The sequence below is a fragment of the Thamnophis sirtalis genome, unplaced genomic scaffold (assembly GCF_051295495.1).
Source record: "Thamnophis sirtalis isolate CommonGarterSnake01/CBP01778 unplaced genomic scaffold, rThaSir2_p1.2 scaffold_14, whole genome shotgun sequence".
NCBI lineage: Eukaryota > Metazoa > Chordata > Lepidosauria > Squamata > Natricidae > Thamnophis > Thamnophis sirtalis.
In genome coordinates this window covers 13,370,964-13,393,463 of record NW_028261394.1, presented here as the reverse complement: position 1 = coordinate 13,393,463, position 22,500 = coordinate 13,370,964, and the positions used below count along the sequence as shown (strand labels likewise).

At 43.5% G+C, this 22,500-nt stretch overlaps 1 protein-coding gene across 1 annotated transcript in view; it reads left to right on the top strand.

The window, feature by feature from the left end:
* Window positions 1-6,188: 6,188 nt before the first annotated feature.
* The window catches only part of METRN (meteorin, glial cell differentiation regulator), a 21,694-nt gene continuing 5,382 nt past the window's right edge, over window positions 6,189-22,500 (top strand). Inside the window, exons 1-2 of the mRNA XM_087701740.1 lie at window positions 6,189-6,346; window positions 18,951-19,375. Coding sequence (XP_087557866.1) covers window positions 6,255-6,346; window positions 18,951-19,375 — 517 coding nt within the window. The 5' untranslated portion in view covers window positions 6,189-6,254. The remainder of the gene's footprint in view (window positions 6,347-18,950; window positions 19,376-22,500) is intronic.

The window sequence follows — 22,500 nt, the reverse complement described above, 5'->3', positions numbered from 1 at the left end:
TGAGGGGCAGTGAAAGGCACGGAGGGGCAAGAGACAGAGGCTCCCACTGATATTTCCAGCCCCATAGGAAGATGGGCTTTTGATGTTAGACAGGCTTAAAAACAGCCAATGGGGAGGGGGGATCCTTTTTTTAGCTTGTGTGACCCTCACCCTGTGACCCCTGTGACTTTTGCACTGTGACCCCCATGCTTTGAACGTTTAGATGATGAGGACCATGGAAGGGGACTGAAAGAAACTATAGAAGAGACTCATGGATTTCCTTTGGCCGTTCTGTCCTGAAGCTGAATGCTATTGCTGGTGTGACTTCTCAGTGGAGATGAGATGCTGGAGTCCAGGATCTGTAGACAACATAGTAAAGATAAAGGTTCCCCTCGGACATATGTGCTAGTCATTCCCAACTCTAGGGAGTGGTGCTCATCTCTGTTTCAAAGCTGAAGAGCCAGCGCTGTCCAAAGACATCTCCATAGTCATGTGGCTGGCATGACTCAAGGCCAAAGGCGCACAGAACACTGTTGCCTTCCTACCAAAGGTGGTTCCTATTTTTCTACTTGCATTTTTTACGTGCTTTCGAACTGCTAGGTTGGCAGAAGCTGGGACGAGTAACAGGAGCTCACTCCGTTACGCAGCGCTAGGGATTCGAACCGCCGACCTTTCAGATCGACAAGCTCAGCATCTTAGCCACTGAGCCACCGTGTGCCTTGTAGACAACATAGACAAGCATAAAAACACAGCAGGAATACTGCATCCAGTTTCGGTCATCCCAATATGAAAAAGATGTTGAGACTTTGGAAAGAGTCCAGGGAAGAGCAACGAAGATGATTAGGAGGCCTGGAGGCTAAAATATATGAAGGACAGCTGCAGGAATTGGGTGTGTCTACTCTAGTGAATCCTCTTAGTTGCTCTTCTTTGCATTCTTTCTAGAGTCTCCACATCTTTTTTTCTAGTGTGGTGACTAAAACTGGATGCAGTATTCTAGATGTGGTCTTACTAAGGCTTTATAGTGGGGTGTTAGTAGCTTGTCCAGAGAGGAAAGGTCTACTTCCTGCCTCTCTGTTTTGCCAGTCATCAATTTCACTCTCCTCACTTTGTCATTTCTTTCCCCAAAGTCAATAAATCGAAATAACGATGGTATTTGTATTCTAAAAATAGAATCAATGGACTGCTACTTAATGTAGGAAGTTAAAAACCCACCCCTCTCCTAGGAAAATGAAATATCCTGGGAAATATTGAAAAGGCAGAATATGATATTTCTCTGGATCAGAAATGGAGAAACATGTTTTTAGGCAGGAAACAGACTCACTCTTGATAGCCCCCACCTTTGTCAATGGGCCATTAAAAGGCCTGAGCCAGTCTATTATACATAACAAAGATCTCCCCCCTTCCACTCCAGGGTGACGGGATTAAGGCATGATAGTATTAGCCCATTACCCATCTCACCACAGGGCACCTGGGAAGAAGCAATTCTCAACCAAACTTGGACTCAAAGCACAGCCTACAGAGTTGCCCCTGCATGGCCCCATGGGAATCTGACGACCAATCAGAATACAAGCTCAAGATCAAAGGCCAGAGAGGGAATAAAACCAGGGAATTTCAGCATCTCTGCCTCCTTTTCTTCTTCACCCAACATCTGGAAGCATGTGAGCTTTCTGTTCAGGAGTTCAAGCCATGCGATCCTATCCACCATTAAACCATCTTTCCAAGCAGCCTCCATGTTCTTTCCCCCCACTTGGAACTGAACCCAGAAGGGCATTTCTTCCGACAATAAGAAGGATGCTAAGGGTGAAGAAACTCACATAAGCTGCAGAACTAGTTGGAAACAAATGCTCCCACACTGGACGTTTTTAAGAAGAGATTTGGACAACCATTTGTCTGAAATGCTATAGGCCAGGGGGTTGGACTAGAAGACCTCCAAGGTCCCTTCCAATAACATTCTAACTAATCCTAAATCCCATACCATGTGGACACAGGGTGGACGGTGGACGGAGTACCACATTTCTCGTCCTTCTCTGCAATACTTTCTTACCGAAAATTTTGATCTTCTTTTGACATTTCCCCTTGGAGGACCAGCAAAGGTTAATCCTCAGGGCTGCTATTTGCGTTGTATTTATTTTGTGGGTGGTGTTTTTTTTAATAGTTTTGATGTTTTTTAAAACATGGTTTTGATTGTTTTATCATTTTAGAATTGTCAGCCCGCCCGGAGTCACTGGATTGAGTTGGGCAGCCATGGAAATTGAAAAAAAAAAGCAAACAAATAAAGGCATTGGGAAGATCTGTTTTGTTTTGATTTTGGTTTCTGGCTTGAATATGGACGGCTAAGGAACACAACTCGTTATAAGTTAATATCGCTCCAAGATCAAAAGACTCTTTCTCAGTAGCAACCAATTTTCAGCTAAGAATAATGGAAGGGCCAGAAAGTAAAAATTTATCAGGAGGCAGACCTGGTCATATTGACTAATTTCTCTCCGTGGCCTTTATATTTAGATTGATTTAGATTGATTAGCTTTATAATCTGCTTGTCCTTCCTTCCTTCCTTCCTTCCTTCCTTCCTTCCTTCCTTCCTTCCTTTCTCTCCCTTCCTTCATCTATCTTTATCTTTTTCATTTATTCTTTCTTTCTCTTCTTTTTTTTCTTTCCTTTCTCTCATTGTCTTTCACATTTTTATTTTTATTTCTTTTGGTTCTTTCTTTTCCTTTTCTTTCTTTGCCTTTCCTTTCTTTCTTGTTCATTCTCTTTCTTTCCCTTTCTTTCTCCTTTTTCTTTCCTTTCACTGTCTTTCACTTTCTTTTTTGTTCTCTTCCTCATTCATTTTTTCTTTCACTTTCTTTCTTTCTTTCCTTTCACTGTCTTTCTCTTTCTGTCTGCCTGCCTGCCTTTCTTTCTCTCTTTCTTTCTCTTTCTTTCTCACCCATTTTCTATGGATTCCGACCTATTGATTCATTCCAGTGTTAGGTTGCCTCCAGAATACTTTCTCTCACTTCCCCCAGACCCGGCATACCTCCCCCTTTGCCCCTTCCAAATGTAGCATTCTCCATTTTTTCATTCTATTTTGCCTTCCCCATGGACCCTGTTCTCAGTCCACATCGCTGCCCTGTAATTGTTCTGTGTTTACTTCACATATTTTGGCGGGCAATCATTCCGGAGAAAAAATACTAATTATTAGTATTAAGTAATTAATGTCAGGATCTAGGACAAGGCTGTCTGGGGAAAGAAGGGTGGTGTGTTTTTTTAAAAAAATAATTCAGAAAATGTTGTGGTCTTTTTCTTTGGTGTTCAAATGGTTAATCATCAGAACAAGCATCAGATGGTTAAGAGCAGTTTTGTTGAGTTTTTAAAATTCATCTTACTTGTCAATCGCACCGGGATTAGGCTGCTTCACTTCAATCCTTTAGGACGCTTGGATAAAAATTCCTTTGGGTTTAATCCAGTGTGATCTCCAGTGACCAAGAAATGTGAGTCACATCATGGCCTTCTTAATCTCGGTTGCTAGATTACTCCCCTTTCCCCCTGACCCAGCCGTCTTCGAAAAGAAAACAACCTTTAAGCAAACAGATGCTGACTTTAATGGATTGCTTGGTGCAAAGGAGCAGCTAAGATCTCATTTATATAAAAATTGGAAGTACAGGAAAACCAGAAGAAGCTGGCAGCCGATCCGTTCACATAAATCCTTGCTGGCTGTCAACACATCTAAAGTGAGCAGTGGGAAAATTCTCTTTTTAAAAAAAACCCCAAAGTTAACCGCAGTTGGATTTGTGGAGAACTAACCTTCCGTTGGCCTGTCCTAATTGCCTCCAGGTTCTTTCTCCCAATTCCTCCCCTTTTTTTAAAAAAAGAATCGTGATTAAGCCAGATTGTTCACGTCAGATTAACAGAGTTGGAAGGGACCTTATAGGTCATCTAGTCTAACCCCCACCCCCTGCTCAAGCAGGAGACCCTACACCATTTCATAAAGGGCAGTCCAATCTCTTCTTGAAAACATCCAGTGATGAAGATCCCACAACTTCTGAAGGCAACTTCTGTTCCACTGGTTGATTGCTCTCACCGTCAGAAAGTTCCTCCTTATTTCCAGGTTGAATCTCTCCTTGATCAGTTTCCATCCATTATTCCTTGTCTGGCCTTCGGGTGCCTTGGGAAATAGCTTGACCCTCTCCTCTCTGTGGCAGCCCCTCAAATATTGGAAGACTGCTATCATGTCTCCCCTGGTCCTTCTCTTCACTAGCCATGTCCAGTTCCTGCAACTGTTCATCATATGTTTTAGCCTCCAGTCCCCTAATCATCCTGGTTGCTCTTCTCTGCACTCTTTCTAGAGTCTCAACATCTTTTTTATAGTGTGGTGACCAAAACTGGATGCAGTACTCTAGGTATGGCCTTACTAGGGCTTTAGAGAATTGATCCCATGTCCCCAGAAGAAATACAGGCATATTTCAAGAAGCTGAAAACAATTTCCAAAAAGAAAAGTTTGCATTTTTTCAGGGGAATTCCAATTTTGGGGGGGCTGATGAGGGCGATGTTGTTCCCACTCAAAAAGGGAATTTGAGATTTAGAAATACTCAAAAGTGTCACACTTGCTTACCAAACTGTTAGCAGACATCTAGTCAAAAGGGAGAATGTTCACAATAGCTAAATACAGGTAGTCCTTGATTTACAATCATTTGTTTAGTAACTAAAGTTACAAACACATTGACAACAATGACTTATGACCAGTCCTCGCATTTACAACCATTGTAGCATCCCTCACAGTTAAGAGATCAAAATTTGGGCACTTGGCAACTGGCAGGTATTTATGATGAGGTCCTTGGTCCTCTCTGAGCATGGTAGTTTTCTTGCAGACGTTTCATGACCCAACGAGGTAACATAATCAGTGTTAGAAGGAGGTGGATTTGTAGAGACGAGGATGACTGTGGGGTCCTTGGTGTTCTCTGAGCTTTGTTGTTTTCTTGCAAACGTTTCATAACTCATCTAGGTAACATCATCAGTATGGAGTGGGCTTTGCTCTCAGTTTGTATTCTAGTGGCTTGCTCTGGCAGTATTAGTGGGCAATGGGATTTGGGTAACGAAACATCTGCAGGAAAACAACCAAGCTCAGAGGGCTCTATGAACCCTATAGTCCTCCTCCCCCTTCTCTTCCACAAACACCACTCCCTCCTAACACTGATGATGTACCCTAGTTAGGTAGTGAAACGTCTGCAAGAATAGAAACAAGTTCAAAGGGCATCATGGACCCCATAGTCACCGTCCTCCTCCTCCTCCCTGCAAATCCCACTCCCCTCTAGCACTGATGACGTTACCTAGTTGGATAATGAAACTTCTGCAAGAAAACTACCAAGCTCAGAGAGCATCAAGGACCCCATGGTCCTCCTCCTCCTCCTCCTCCTCCTCCACCACCACCACCACCACCACCACCACCCCACTCCCTCCTAACATTGATGCTGCTCTCTAGTTAGCTCATGAAACATCTGCAAAAAAACCAGGGACCCTCTAGCTCTCCTCCTCCTCCTCTTCTTCCACAAACCTCCCTTCCTCCTAACACTGATGCTGTTTCCTAGTTAGCTCATGAAACGTCTGCACAGGGACCCTCTAGTCCTCCTCCTCCTCCTCTTCTTCCACAAACCTCCCTCGCTCCTAAAACTGATGCTGTTCCCTAGTCAGCTCATGCAACGTCTGCAAATTTTCTTTAAAAAAAAAACCAACCAAGCTCAGAGACCCCCAAGGCGCCCTCTATCCACTCCGGGTGCCTGACTGGCATTGTTCTCCCGAACGGCTGCGACACATCCTACTAGCCCCCCCCACTCCTTTCGGCTTCCCTCCCCCCAAACTCCCCCACGGTTGGTTCCAAGTTCCCCCCAGGCGGGTTCTGATTGGGTGATTCCCCCTCCTCCTCCTCCAGCCCCGCCCCGTCTGCTCCTTGAGCTGGGCTTGGAAAGTGACCAGCGCTCCTCCGGGCGCATCTCGTCCCGAAGCGCCGTTTCCATCGGGAGCTCGGTGGGAACGGCGAGAAGGCGAATCTTGGCGCCCAACCAGCCAGCCCCGTCCGAGAAAAAGGGGAGCGGAAGCCCCCGGAAAGCCTGGGAATCGGCGGCGATGGGGGATGGAGAGCCGGCGGGGCGGCTGAGGCTTCCCACGCGTTGGGAGAGGCGGCTGCTTCCTTTGCTTTAGATTTGAACTCCGCGCTTGAACCGTCCGTGTTTTTTTTTCCTTCCTTCCCTTTCTTTTCTTTCCTTTCTTCCCCCCTCCTGGCCAGGGAAGTCCGTGGAAGCATGCCTTGGACCCGGCGCTTGCTCGCCCTTCTCCTTCTCTTGGACCCGGCTTTTTGCAATTACTCCGAGGATCAGTGCAGTTGGAGGGGAAGGTAAGGACGACGAGGAAGCCGAGCGGCGGAGTTTGGCAACTCCGAGGATGCCCGTTGCGCCTTCCGATCGCTTTGGTCGCGTTTGGGTTTATCTATCTATCTATCTATCTATCTATCTATCTATCTATCTATCTATCTATCTATCTATCTATCTATCTATCTATCTATCCATCCATCCATCTAAGTTTGTCACTCATGTACAAGATATTATCCATCCATCCATCTATCCATCCATCTATCTATTTGTCACTCATATACAAGATATTATCTATCACCTATCTATCTATTTAAATTTGTCACTCATGTACAAGATATTATCTACCTATCTATTTAAATTTGTCACTCATGTACAAGATATTATCTACCTATCTATTTAAATTTGTCACTCATGTACAAGATATTATCTATCTATTTAAATTTGTCACTTATGTACAAGATATCATCTATCTATCTCTATCTATCATCTATCTATCTGTCACTCATGTACAAGATATTATCTATCTATTTAAATTTGTCACTTATGTACAAGATATCATCTATCTATCTCTATCTATCATCTATCTGTCACTCATGTACAAGATATTATCTATCTATCTATCTAAATTTGTCACTCATGTACAAGATATTATCTATCTATCTATCTATCTATTTAAATTTGTCACTCATGTACAAGATATTATCTATCTATCTATCTATCTATCATCTATCGATCCATCTTTATTTATTTAAGTTTGCCACTCATGTACAAGATAACAGGAATAAGAACAAACATGAATATGAACATCGGAAATGGGGACAGTAGGACAGGGATGTTAGGCACACTGGTGCGCTTATGCACGCCCCCTTACAGACCTCTTAGAAGTGGGGTGAGGTCAACAGTAGAATTTGGAGCGATTTGCCTTGAGTTTGTAATTATTGTGTGCTCCTGTATTATTGCGGTTGAAGCTGAAGTAGTCAGTAGTTGCAAAACTCCGATCCACCACGCGGGGGCGGAGAAGAGGCTGTGTGTTTTGGATGGGGTCCTTAGATGCCCTCCAAGGGTTTTCCTGAGAGTTGCTGCCAAATCGGCTTTCCACATCCCCCACTTTTTTTTTTCCATCACCACTCCTGTCTCCTAAAACTGGAGTTGCTGAATTCTTGTCCAGGGCTGTTCAACCTTGGCAACTTTAAGACTTGTGGACTCCAACTCCCAGAATTCCCCAGCTTGGCTGGCTGGGGGATTCTAGGAGGTGAAATCCATAGGTCAGAAGGTTGCCAAGGTTAGGCACCCCTGGACAAGAATTCACCAACCAGTGGTCCATGAGAAAATTTTGGTGGTCCACAGAAAAATTATTTGCATTTTTATATCACGCTAAATACTATTTCTCTCTTTAAAAAAAAAATCATCCGGGGATTTAAAGTTATGAATTTGGTGGTCTCTGAGATCCGAAAGGTTGGCGCCCCCTGCTCTAAACGCAAAAGCTGGCTGAGGAATTCTGGGAGTTGAAATCCACCCATTTTCAAGCTGTCAAGATCGAGAAATATTATGCTAGAGCAGTGTTTCTCAACCTTAGCAACTTGAAGATGTCCGGACTTCAACTCCCAGAATTCCCCAGCCAGCATTCGCTGGCTGGGGAATTCTGGGAGTTGAAGTCCAGACATCTTCAAGTTGCTAAGGTTGAGAAACACTGTGCTAGAGACTCAGATGCTAAGGGTGACATGGTAGCAGTGATCCAATATTTGAGGGTTTGCCATAAAGAAGGGGGGGGGGTTGAGTCTAATTGATCTTCCAAAGTGCCAGAAGGCAGGACAAGAAACAATGAATGGAAGCTGTTGTGGCCCAGCAGGAGCCGTTGGAGCTGCCACCAGACTCCGACAGCGAGGGGCCCTCTGAGTCGGCTTTGGAGGATGTGGAGGACCCTGGACAGGGTTCCGACTCCAAGCAGGGCGGAGAGAGGCTGGTTGGCCACCAGGAGGCACCTGAGCCTTGGACCAGTGGGGAGGAGACAAGGGAGAGTGAGCCAGAGGCCAGTAGTGAGTTGTTTCTGGATGCACGCCATCAAAGAGCTACTAAGCGTCAGGAACAATTACGCAATTACAGGAGGTGATTGCACTCAGCTGATGGTCATTAGGCTCCTCTCCAGACTATAAAAAGGCTACTTGTGCACACGCCCCTCTTTGCAGAAGTCAACACAGAATCGAATGTCGGAGAACTCTGTATGAGCTAGGCAGGCTGGATTGCTGCCAAGCCTTATCTGTGTTTATTGCTGCCCAAGCTTGTCTGTGCTGGGTTGCTGCCAAGGACCTGTTTGTCTGTTAATTAAATGCTGTAATTTATCTCTGGCTCGGAGTGAGTTTTGGTGTGGAACGATGGGGGTCAGAACAGGAAGCTAATCAAGGAGAAGAGCAACCTGGAATTAAGGAGAAATTTCCTAACAGTGAGAGCAATCAACCAGTGAAACAACTTGCCTCCAGAAGTTGTGGGTGCTCTATCAGTGGAGGTTTTTCAGAAGACACTGGACAGCTATTTGTCTGGAATGGTATAGGGTCTCCTGCTTGAGAGGAGGTTGGACTAGAAGACCTCCAGGGTCCCTTCCAACTCTCTTATTCTGTTATTCTGATACAACAACTATGCCAGCTAGTCATGTTCCTTAGCATCGCTAGGCAGGAATGCAAGCATCTTTTAAACGTGCCTACCTATTCAGTGGAGGAGTGCCCTGGATTCCTGCCATGAATGCTGTTTTGGGGGCACCTTGGTGCCCCCTTCTCCAAGGGTGTTGGAATAGGGTGTTCTAGATGAAATGAGTTGGTTTGGGGAGAAATGAAAGTAAAGGGGCTTTAATGCTTGTGATGTATCTTTTGCCAAGCCAATGCTGGTCAGTGCAATTTGAGAGATCAGTCCATCTCAAGAGACAGCATGATGTAGTGGTTAAAGTGCCAGTGAAGATTCCCAACCCCATCCAGGTAGAACTGTCTGGAAGTTGAGTCATGCCAACTGGAGACTTCTTGTCTTGTTGGTTTGAAACATTTCGCTGCTTATCTCAGTACAGTGGTACCTCAGTACTCAACTGCTTTGAAACTCATCATTGGATTTGGTACTCCATGCATTTTTTCGTGAAAATGTTGTCCCGGTACTCATCGTTTCTTTGGTACTCAATGCACAAGCCAGAACTTGTCGATGTCGGCTGTGTTGTAACTCGCTACATTGCTCCCTATGGAAAAAAATGTTTGGTGCTCATTGTTTTTGGTACTTGTGGCGCCTTCTGGAACAAATTAATAGCAATAGCACTTAGACTTATATACTGCTACAGCGGTTTACAGAATCAGCCTCTTGCCCCCAACAAACCGAGTCCTCATTTTACCGGCCTCAGAAGGAGGGAAGGCTGAGTCAACCTTGAGCCTGGTGGGATTCAAACTGCCAAATTGCAGGCAGCCAGCAGTCAGCAGAAATAGCCTGCAGTGCTTCACTCTAACCACTGTGCCACTGTAGCTCATTAATGATGAGTAGCAAGGCACCACTGTAGCTTCTTCAGTCTGAGCAAGTTGGTTGAAGATAAAGGTTCCCCTTGCACATATGTGCTAGTCGTTCCCGACTCTAGGGGGCAGTGTTCATCTCCCTTTCAAACCCGAAGAGCCAGCGCTGTCTGAAGACGTCTCCGTGGTCATGTGGCCGGCATGACTCAACACTGAAGGTGCACAGAGCGCTGTTACCTTCCCACCACAGGTGGTTCCTATTTTTCTACTTGCATTTTTGCATGCTTTCGAACTGCTAGGTTGGCAGAAAATTCTCATTCTCACCACACTCCAGGGGAAGGATACTGCAAAATCTCCATTCCCTCCCCACTCCAGGGGAAGGATACTGCAAAATCTCCATTCCCTCCCCACTCCAGGGGAAGGATACTGCAAAGTTTCCATTTCCACCCCCCTCTGGGGCCAGCCAGAGGTGATATTTGCTGGTTCTCCAAACTACTTTGTGCTACCAGTTCTCCAGAACCTTCTGAATTTCACCCCTGATTAAAGGCATCAAGCTAGATGCCAGGAGATCCTGGGTTCCAGTTCTGCCTTTGCTTCAAAATCTAAAGCTGGGTGAACTTCTCAGCTTGGGGGTGAAAAAAGGAAAGGACCAATCACTTCTGAAAAATCTTGCGGAAGAAAATTGCACAGTTTTGTCTGTGTCCTTGCCAGGAGCCAAGCCTGACTCAAAGGCAGGTACACAGACACACACAGAAACACAGACACAGACACACATACACATTCTGAATAAATAAAATCCATGGAATTGAGGCTTTAAGGATCGGGAGAAAAAGATATCCAGTTGAGCATTTGGGGTGGTGGTGGTAATTTTGGGGATTGGCAGTCAAGGGCAAGCAAGCAAGTGTGGCTTTTGCAGTCTGGAGATAAAACTAGTTCAGATATTTTATGCAAATCCTGAAGCAGCTGGGTGAGATGACGTTTTCTTTCTTTTTCTTTTGAAAAAGGAGCTCAGAAAGGAAGGAACGCCAATCTCTCCACCCCCTTGGAGTTCATTCATCCTTTTTAGACGGAAAGCTTAAGAGGAATTTCTTGAGACTGATGAAAGGTTATGAGTGGAAAGGAATGGAATGGAATAGAATAGAATGGGAAGGGAAGTTAAGGGAAGGGAATGCAGAAGAGAATAGAGAAGAGAAGAGGGATGGAATAGAATAGAATAGAACAGCAAGCAGAGAAGGGAAGAGAAGAATACAGAAGAGAATAGAGAAGAGAAAGGGAAGGGAAGGGAAGAGAATATAAAAGAGAATATAGAAGAGAAGAGAATAGGAATAGGAATGGAATGAAATATAGAATAAAATAGGAATAGGAATAGAATAGAATAGCAAGCAGAGAAGAGAAGAATACAGAAGAGAATAGAGAAGCGAAGAGGAATGGAATGGAATAGAATAGAATAGCAAGCAGAGAAGGGAAAGAAGAGAAGAATACAGAATAGAGAAGAGAATAGGAAGGAAAAAGAAGGGAAGAGAATATAGAAGAGAATATAGAATAGGAATAGGAATGAAATATAGAAGAGAATAGGAATAGAATAGCAAGCAGAGAAGAATACAGAAGACAATATAGAAGAGAATAGGAATAGAATGGAATGGAATAGAAGGGAAGAGAATACAGAAGAGAAAATAGAATAGAATAGAATAACAGAGTTGGAAGGGACCTTGGAGGTCTTCCAGTCCAACCCCTGCCCAGGCAAGAAACTGGCTTTGCTATAACTGGCTATTCTTCGCACTGAGTCCAATGCTTTACTGTTACCATAATATTATAAAGATGGTCATTTTAACCAAAGAGGGTTGCTGAAGCAAGCGCCATTTACCTCCACTAGACCAATACGATCGCATCGATTAGGCCTCCTCCGAATCCCATCTTCTAGCCAGTGCAGACTGGCAACTACCCGGAGGAGAGCCTTCTCGGTGGCTGCTCCGACCCTTTGGAACGAACTCCCTGTGGAGATTCGGACCCTCACCACCCTCCAGTCCTTCCGCGCCGCTTTAAAGATCTGGCTGTCCCGGCTGGCCTGGGGTTAAGATTGTAGCCCCACTCGAATTGTGCGACTGTTGTGTTTTCTTTTTAACATGCTGTATTGTCTATTGTTTGTCTTCTCCCCCTCCCTCTTTTGAATTGTGAGCCGCCCTGAGTCCCCCCAGGGAAAAGGGCGGCATACAAATAAAGGCAAAACCAAACCAAACCAAAATTTATTTCAGGGAGTGTCTTGAAAGAACTGAATTAGTTATTTCTCATGGCATAACTGACTTAGCTCTTGGGGGGGGGGGTTAGCCTGCTTTTCTTCCCAAAGAGTAGGGGGTGATGGAGGTGGTTTGTCCTAGCGCAGCGTGAAAAAAATTGATTTGGAGATTTTGGGGATCTCAAAAAGATTATTCAGTCAGAATTATCATTGAAGGTGGTTCAGATTGGCCCCCAGATCCAATCAAGGAGTGTTATTGGGTTGATCATTGTGGATCGAGCCATCACATTGGATGGGTTGACAATTATGGAGCAAATCAACAGATCGGATGGGTTGATAATTGTGGATGAAGTCATCAGATTGGATAGTTTGATCATTGGAGATCACATCATCGCATTGGATGGGTTGATAGTTATGGATTAAGTCATCAGGTTGGATGAGTTGACAATTATGGATTAAATCAACAAATTGAATGTGTTGATAATTGTGGATCGAGTCATCATATTGGATAGTTTGATCATTGGGGATCACATCATCGCATTGGATGGGTTGATAATAATGGATCAAGTCATCTCATGGGTTGACAATTATGGAATAAATCAACAAATTGGATGGGTTCTAAAAGTGTGTAGAGATTCTCAGTCATCCAGATCATGGTTGTCCCAAAGGTGCTTCTTTTTCAGGAGGCAACTGGACTTTCTTGTTGTTTTTTCTTTTGAAAACATTTCGCTTCTCATCCAAGAAGGTTTTTCAGCTCCGGCAGGATGGATAGATCAGTGTTTCTCAACCTTGTCAACTTGAAGATGTCTGGACTTCAACTCCCAGAATTCCCCAGCCAGCGAATGCTGGCTGGGGAATTCTGGGAGTTGAAGTCCAGACATCTTCAAGTTGACAAGGTTGAGAAACACTGGGATAGATAATCCTTCCATTCCCCACTACCCTGCCAGAAGCTGAAGAAGCTTCTTGGATGAGAAGCGAAACATCTTCAAAAGGAAAAAAACAAGATAGTCCAGTTGCCTCCTGAAGAAAAAAAGCACCTTTGGGACATTAGATGGGTTGATAATTAATCAAATTAGACTGAAAGTAAATATTGCTAATTGCTTTGGGTTGGGGTTGTATATTTGACAATGCTGTTGGATGGTCCTCCTGAAGACATTGACAACTGACTGACTGACTGATTGATTGTATATTATCAAGTCAGTGTTGACTCTCAGCAACCATACAGACAACTGCTTAGGGCCCGTCTAATGAAGGGGAAGGAATTATAGGGCATCCATTCATAATGAGGATGCCCTATGAGGCAGGAGTTAAAGATGCTAGGCTACAGGTGGTTCTCACTTAATGACCATTTGTTTAGCATCTGTTCAAAGTTATGCCGGAACTGAAAAATGTGACTTAGGACAGGTCCTTGCAGTTATCACCATTTCAGCATCCCTACAGTCATGTGATCGTAATTCGGGTTCATAGCAACCATCATATATTTTTGACAGTTCCAGGGTCCCACAGTCACATGGTCAACATTTGCAACCCACCCAGAGAGCTTTTGACAAGCAATGGGGAAGCCAGCAGGGAAGGTTGCAAGTCTCTGTCATGTGAGTCTCACTTAACGACCACGACAAAAACAGGCATAGAAAAAAAATGTGGACACATGATGTCTCGTTTAACAACTGTACATAAATTTTCCAGTTCCTATTGTGGTTGTAAATCGAGGACTACCTGTATGATTATGGAGTCCCATAATCTCCCATTCAACCACAAAGCTCTGTGCTTGACCTGGAACCGTCCAGTGTCTTTCAGTCCTGCCTCCCTTACAGGGATGTTGTGAGACTCGAATGAGGGGAGAACTTCCCAGTATTCTTCTGCTTTCAGCTGCCAGAGGAACACGGGGAAAGAAAAGAAATAATTAACACTAATCCTTAAAAAAATGTTTCTCCTTCAAGATGATGATAATCGAACTGCTAAGAGGGGAAATGACAGAACGAAAAGCATAAGGCAAGATGGTTAAAAAAGAGTGACATCAAGCAGAGCAAAATTCACATGCGTAGAGCGGTCTCTTTTCATGCTGGTTGTCGATTAACAGATTAACAGAGTTGGAAGGGACCTTGTAGGTCATCTAGTCCAACCTCTCACCCAGGCACGAGACCTTACGCCAGTCTCCTAGTGTAGATTGGCAGTCCAATCTCTTCTTAAAAGCTTCCAGGGATGAAGCTCCCACAACTTCTGAAGGCAACTTCTGTTCCATGGGTTGATTGAATTCTGGGAGTTATCTGTATTCTGAGCCAGATAACAGAGTTGGAAGGGACTTTGGAGGTCTTCTAGTCTAATCCCTTGCTTAAGCAGGAGACCCTATAACATTTCAGACAAAGGGTTGTCTGCTCTCTTCTTAAAAACTTCCATTGATGGAGCACCCACAACTTCTGAAGGCAACCTGTTCCCCTGATTAATTGTTCTCACTGTTAGGAAGTTTCTCCTTAGTTCTAGGTTGCTTCTCTCCTTGATTAGCTTCCATCCATTGCTTCTTGTTCTGCCTTCTGGAAATTAGGTTGACTTCCTCTTCTTTGTGGCAGGCCCCCAGATATTGGAAAACAGCTATCATGTTACCCATAACATACCCAGATCCTGCAACCGTTCTTCAACTGTTCTTCAAACCCAGCCCGCTAATCATCTTTGTTGCTCTTCTCTGCCCTCCTTCCAGAGTCTCAACAGCAAGCAATGGAAGAAAATCTTTGTAGTTCATAGTTGATCCTTGGTGCTCTCTGAGCTTGGTGGTTTTCTTTTTTTTAAAAGAAAAAAAATTAGACAAACACACACAAACAGACATAAAACATAAAACCATCTTCCAGTTACATACAGTGTGTCGGTTGGTTACAAAAACCTTTCTGCATCCTCTCCATTGTCCTCACTTACAATTTATATAAAATCTCGTATTATCAATCTAGTACAGTGGTTCTCAACCTGTCGGTCGGGACCGCTTTGGGGGTTGAACAACCCTTTCATAGGGGTCGTCTAAGACCATTGGAAAACACATATTTTCAAAAAAATACGGAATACATAAAATAATCTTACAGTTGGGGAGAACTGTATTAAAGGGTCGACCCACTGATCTAGTATGTATGTATACATTATTATCATTTATTAATCATTTATTTGACTATAATTATTATTACTTCATTTTATGCGAGATATTCTAAATTTTGAATTATTTTACATTGTGATTACATCATTCTAAATCCATCCAATAGTAGTACATCTTTATATTATATTCTGCATCATTCCATATCCTTGTATTGTAAAATTCTCTAGCATATTTCATTTGAGCTTGGTGGTTTTCTTGCAGACTGATGACACTACCTAGTTCGGTAACGAAACGTCTGCGAGAAAACCACCAAGCTCAAAAGGGTGCCAAGGAAGGACCAGATAGATCCGGAGAAGCCCGTGGGATGGGAAAAGGCTGATCTTCCACAGGGGGCTGGCAGGACTAAATGACATCACCCCTGACTCTTAACCACTCTGTACTCCCAACTGTATAATGGCTTTGGGAATGTCCTTAAGTTTGAAAGCTCAAAAAGGAAAGGAGAAACATGATAGACATCATAGCAGTCTTCCAATATCTCAGGGGTTGCCACAAAGAAGAGGGAGTCAAGCTATTCTCCAAAGCACCTGAGGGGTAGAACAAGAAGCAATGGGTGGAAACTAATCAAGGAGAGAAGCAACTTAGAACTAAGGAGGAATTTCCTAACAGTTAGAACAATTAATCAGTGGAACAGAATTTACCTCCAGAAGTTGTGAATGCCCCAACACTGGAAGTCTTTAAGAAGATGTTGGATAGCCATTTGTCTGAAACAGTATAGGGTTTTCTGCCTAAGCAGGGGGTTGGACTAGAAGACCTCCAAGGTCCCTTCCAACTCTGCTATTGTATTGAATTGTAAATCCAGGAGGCTAGGGGAGAAGCCCCTACCCCTCCACCAGAGGTGGGTTCCTACCGGTTCGGCCAAGTAAGTAGTAACTCGGCCTGCCACACCGCCAAACTGATTTTATTGTTGGAGCCGCCATCTTGATTTTTGTTTCTGCGCATGCGCAGAACAATCTTCATTGCAAAAATGTTGTGGTTTTTTTCCCTTTTCTAACGTTGTGTGCACGCGCAGACCTTTTTAGGTGCAAATCTGCACACGCGTGGAGCATGTGTTTGCCGTGCCTGTGCACGAGAAGCAAGTGGGCGCAAACAATTTTTGCATGTCAAACTGGCAGTGATGCCGGCAGCAACCCACCCCTGCCCCCTCACCTACAAGTCAATCTCATATTTGCAAGCCATTTCTCTCTAATCTGGCTGTTTTCAACCCTCTCTGCCGCCCTTCCCCATCCTCCCTCCCTCCCTCCCCCCACATATTTCCTGGTCGCCAAAGGATAATACTTTTTGGTTTGGCAGAGAGATTGGGGCGAATGTGTTAATCGTTTTGAGCTCCCACATGCGAGAAATTAAGCTAATACCATTAGCAACTCCGTCTTTTGTTTCGCCCCTGTTCCTTTTTGTAGAGTGTTTAAAAAGGAAACAGGAAAAATCGTGTCTGTGGGCCAAGCAGCTGGTAGAAAATGACTCCAGAACTGTTTACAGGAGAGAGAGAGAGTGGGAAAAAGAAGGGAAATTTAAGGGGTTTGGGAATCCTGAGAATCTGTTTACAACACTTGAGTATCGGAGTGGACACATCCCTTTTTCCCTGGGAATCAGGCAGTTTTTCATGCTTAAAGAATGGTCCTCAAGACTCATTATCTATGGGGCTTCTGAAGAGGAGCTTCAATAGAGCTTTTTTTTCTTCCTGGTGATTAAATAGGGCAGAGGGGGAGGGACACAGCTGCCACATCTGGTTCTCAGAAGGCTTGATCCTTTACAGAAGACGAGCAGGGATGAGTCACGGTGCTTGTGAAAATGGCAGGCGTCCGTCAAAGCTTTCCCACCCTCTCCGATGGCACCGACCAGGTCAAGACAGGGTGGAGGAGAACCAGTTGCGGAGAGTGGTGGTCAGGAAGGATCTAAGGATGCAGCCTCGGAGCAGATGGGCTGTGGGGGAGGAGGCTGAGTCATGGCCGTCATCCACACATCCCGGCGGGTGATGGAAGGCAGAGATGCGGAACTGATTGGCTTAGCCGACCACAACATTCTCAGGGGGATCCAAGGGGAAGCACATGGATGAACTCAGAGCAGCTACAAATCCCAGATATTGGAAGGCAGGGATCCTTGGGAAATGTTGGTGGGAAAAAGGTAGAGTCTAAAGTTTGCTTTGGGGCAGGGGTCTCCAACCTTGGCAACTTTTTAAAGACGCGTGGACTTCAATTTCCAGAATCCTGGAAGTTGAAGTCCACAGGTCTTAATGTTGCCAAGGTTGGAGACCCCTGCGGAGGCTGTGGCTGTCATAAATATGAGTCAGGTTGCCAAGCTTCTGAGTTTTTATCACACAACGTAAGTCTGGAAAATGATCACGAGTCACTTTTTTCAGTGCCATTGTAACCATGAACGGCCACTAAATGAAACGTTGTAAGTTGAGGAGTACCTGTCCTTGTCATTTCTACTTCAGGTGAGACAGGAAACTGGGCGTGTTTATGGAGATTCTCAGGCATCCAGGTCATGGGTGGCCCAAAGGTGCTTTTTCAGGAGGCCACTGGACTTTCTTGTTTTTCTTTGAGGACGTTCCGCTTCTCATCCAAGAAGCTTCTTCAGCTTCTTCTGACTGGACAAATCTCCAAGTGGCCTCAACGACTCTCTAAAAGAACGCAAATGACCAGCTGTCTGCAAGGAATATAAATCATTCCATTCCCTGCCATCCAGTGGATAGAATAGAAATAGAATAAATAGGAATAGGAGTGGAGTGGAATGGAATAGAATAGAGAATGGAATGGAAAGGAATAGAATAGAATAGAATAGAATAGAATAGAATAGAATAGAATAGAATAGGAGTTAGGGTTTAGAATGGAATGGACTAGAGTAAAGTAGAATAAAATAGAATAGAAATAGGAATAGGAATAGAATAGAATAGGAATAGAATAGAATAGGAACAGAATAGAATATGGAAATAGAATAGAGAATAGGAATAGAGAATAGGAATAGAATAGAAAAGAATATGGAAATAGAATAGAGAATAGGAATAGAAATAGGAATAGAATAGAATATGGAAATAGCATAGAGAATAGGAATAGAATAGAAATAGAATAGAAATAGGAATAGAATGGAATAGAATATGGAAATAGAATAGAGAATAGGAATAGAAATAGGAATAGAATAGAATATGGAAATAGAATAGAGAATAGAAATAGGAACAGAATAGAATATGGAAATAGAATAGAGAATAGGAATAGAAATAGAATAGAAATAGGAATAGAATAGAATATGGAAATACAATAGACAATAGAAATAGGAACAGAATAGAATAGAATATGGACATAGAATAGAGAATAGAAATAGAATAGAATATGGAAATAGTATAGAGAATAGGAATAGAAATAGGAATAGAATAGAAATAGGAATAGAATAGAAATAGGAATAGAATAGAAATAGGAATAGAATAGAAATAGGAATAGAATAGAATATGGAAATGTAATAGAATAGAATAGAACAGAACAGAATAGCAGAATAGAGCAAAATAGAATAGAACAGAATGGGACCTTGGAGGTCTTCTCATCCAGCCCACTGCACAAGCAGGAGAACCTGAAGCTGAAGAAGCTTCTTGGATGAGAAGTGAAACATCTTCAAAGAAAACCCAGAATGTCCATTTGCCTCCTGAAAAAAGCACTTTTGGGACAGGAAACTGGACAGGTACATTTGGGAGTCGTGCCTGGGGGCCCAGGGGCGCCAGTTTGAGGAAGATGCCAGCCACGCCAAGTCCCCCCTCCCTCCTTCGCCTAATCCTGTCTTGCTCTCCCTTGCAGTGGCCTGTCCCAAGAAGCTGGCAGCGTGGAACAGATCTCCTTGCACTGCGCTGAGGGATCCCTGGAATGGCTGTATCCAGCCGGAGCTTTGCGCCTCAGCCTGTCTCCCCGCCTGCCCACGGGCCCCGCCGGCAAAGAGAAACCGCAGCACGTCACCGCTTGCATCAAGTCCTCCAGCAGCTTCCGGGGAGCCCAGATTTACCTAGAACGGGACGGGGTCTTGGAACTGCTCCTCTCGGAGACGGAGGCGGCCCTGCAGCCCAAGGTGCGCTGCTTCAGGTGGCTGTCCGGAGAGAAAGTGGCCCTCTTCCTCCAGTCTACTCTGCACCAAGACATCAGCCGTCGAATCGCAGCATTCCGGTACGAGTTGCGGGGCGAGTGGAATGCCCACTTTTCCTGGCCCTGGAGGAACCTCAGCGTAGAAGGTGCGTTTGGGTTAGCCTTTGCGGGGATGGACCAGAGGGGAATCAAAACCAGATGGGCTTGTTGTTGTTAGGTTGTTAGTTATGAAGCCGTGAGCCCGACGGACACCACAACTGTCATAAGTACATGCCAGTTGCCAAGCGTCCCAATTTTGATCAAGTGACCATGGAGATGCTGCAGTGATCATCAGCGTGAAAAGAGGTCAAAAATCCCTTTTTCCACCGCCGTTATAACTTTTAACAGTCACTAAATGAATGGCTATAAGTCAAGGACTACTGTATTTGGTCATTTCACCATCTACATAGCCTCTGTACAGAATTTCTGCACACTCCTAGTATAATATTAAAAGCTACTGCCTCCTGTGGCTTGCACCAAAGTTGTTGTTAGTTGAAAAGTCGTGTCCGACCGCTTGCAACCCCATGGACAACGTTCCTCCAGGCCTTCCTGTCCTCTACCATCCTCAGGAGTCCATTCAAGCTCACGCCAGCTGCTTCGGTGACTCCATCCAGCCCCCTCATTCTCTGTTGTCCCCTTCTTCTCTTGCCCTCCATCTTTCCCAGCATGAGACTCTTCTCCAGGGAGTCCTTCCTTCTCATGAGGTGGCCAAAGTATTTGAGTTTCCTCCTCAGGATGTGGCCTTCTAAAGAGAAGTCAGGGTTGATCTCCTCTAGGACTGACCAGTTGGATCGCCTTACAGTCCAAGGGATACGCTGGAGTCTTCTCCAGCACCAGAATTCAAAGGCCTCCATTCTTTGGTGCTCAGCCTTCCTTATGGTCCAACCTTCACAGCCATCCATTGCAACTGGGAAAACCATCGCCTTGGCTATACACACTTGTGTTGGCAGGCTGATGTCTCTGCTTCTCTAGTATTCCGGAGTCAAGTGATCCCCTTTTGCGACCTTCTGACAAATCGATGGGGAAGCCAGATTCACTTAACAAAAGTGTGACTAATTTAACAACTTCAGCAATTCACTTAACAGAAATGGCAAGAAAAGTCGCAAATTGGGGCAAAACTCATTGAATACATTTTTCAGTTAACAACATCCATTTTGGGGCTCAGTTGTCGAGGACAACATCTACTGAAAAAAAAAAGTGACTTGCGACTGGTCCTCCCACTTATAACTATTACAGTGACCCCGGGGTCATTTGATCAAAATGTGGGCGCTTGGTCAATGGCATGTATTTACAATGGCTGCAGCATCCCAGAATCATGGGATTGTCTTCCCAGCCAGCTTCTAACCAGCAAAGCCATTGGGGGAAGTTGCGTTTGCTTAATGACTTTGGAGAGGATGGGTTGGTCATAAGAGCGAGGACAGTCATAAGTCACCTTTTGCAGCACCATTGCAACTTTAAACAGTTGCTGAATGAAAGGTCGTAAGTCAATGTTGGAAAAGGGTGGCTCAGTGGCTAAGACGCTGAGCTTGTCAATCAGAAAGGTTGGCAGTTTGACGGTTCGAATCCCTAGAGCCGTGTAACGGAGTGAGCTCCCATTACTTGTCCCAGCTTCTGCCAACCTAACAGTTCGAAAGCACGTAAAAAATGCAAGTAGAAAAATAAGAACCACATCTGGTGGGAAGGTAACAGTGTTCTGTGCATCTTCGGTGTTTAGTCATGCCGGCCACATGACCACAGAGACGTCTTTGGACAGCGCTGGCTCTTTGGCTTTGAAATGGAGATGAGCACCTCCCCCTAGAGTCAGGAACAACTAGTACATACATGCGAGGGGAACCTTTAACTTTACCTTTACAATGTTGGAAACGCAATCAGATACCAGGTTCATACTATCATATGTGGTGGTCATGTCCAAAGGCAAAAATACATACATGGTTAGAGAAAATGATAAAGCAACACATAGATTTAAATCCAGAAATATTTTTGTTAGGTATATTGTCAGAAAATTATGACTAAGGGAATATGTATTTAATATTGCATGTTTTGAGAGCAGTGAGAATTGTATTTGCACAACACTGGAAAAACGAGGAAAACTGCTACAGATGAAAATATAATCAAAAAAATACTAGATTGTGTAGAAATGAATAGGTTAACCTTAAAGATAAAGAACAAAGAAGATACAAAATACTTTTAAACTTGGGATTTGTTTTATCAACGGTTAGATAATAAAGGTGGATATTAGAAACTGGAAGAACACTATTACATATAAGTAAAGAATATTATTGTTACTAGAATTAGAATAGAATTCACACGGGACCTATTTCTCTTGGGAATTATATATAATAAATATAACAAAGGGGTAATTTACTTAACAATACATATTATTACAGCAGCAAGAATGGTCTTTGCCCAAAATTGGAAAAACAGGAAACTCCATAAGAAGGGGAAATAATTAGGAAAATTCTGACCTATGCTGAAATGGATAAATTGACATGGGAATTGAAGAATAAAGACGAATCAAAATATTATAAGATCTGGGATAAATTTTATTGAGGGTTGGAACCATAAAGGAAAGACCCAAAATAGGCAATGGCTAAGATTCATAGAATGGAGACTAAAATTATGTATGAAACTATAACATTGAAAATGTATAAGATAAACACAAAGCAACATGGTTGGAATACAATATTTCTATATTTGTAAAAATGGAATAAATCAAATGTTAAAAAGCAGGGTGATTACAATATGTGATTTTATATCTTAGCATGTACGGCATAGATTTCGCCAGGACAATTACACTGTGTCCAATGTTTTAATTTATGTTGAATAAAAATGTTTTTATAAAAAAAATGCTAGATTGTGTAGAAATGGATAGGTTAACCTTAAAGATAAAGGACAAAGAAGATACAAAATCCTTTTGAACTTGAGATTTGTTTGATCAATGGTTAGATAATAAAGGTCAAAATTAGAAACTGGAAGGACACTATTAAATATATAAGTAAAGAATATTATTGTTACTAGAATTATGTAAATGTAGAATCACCCAGACAATGCACTGTTTACTAAATACTTATATAGGTATGTTAAAGAAAAATGTATATACATACATACATACATACATACATACATACATACATACCAGAGGTGGGTTCCTACAGGTTCGCACCTGTTTGGTAGAACTGGTTCGTCAAATCTACTGAACTGGTTAGAAGAGGTTCCACCAGTGGACCTGGAA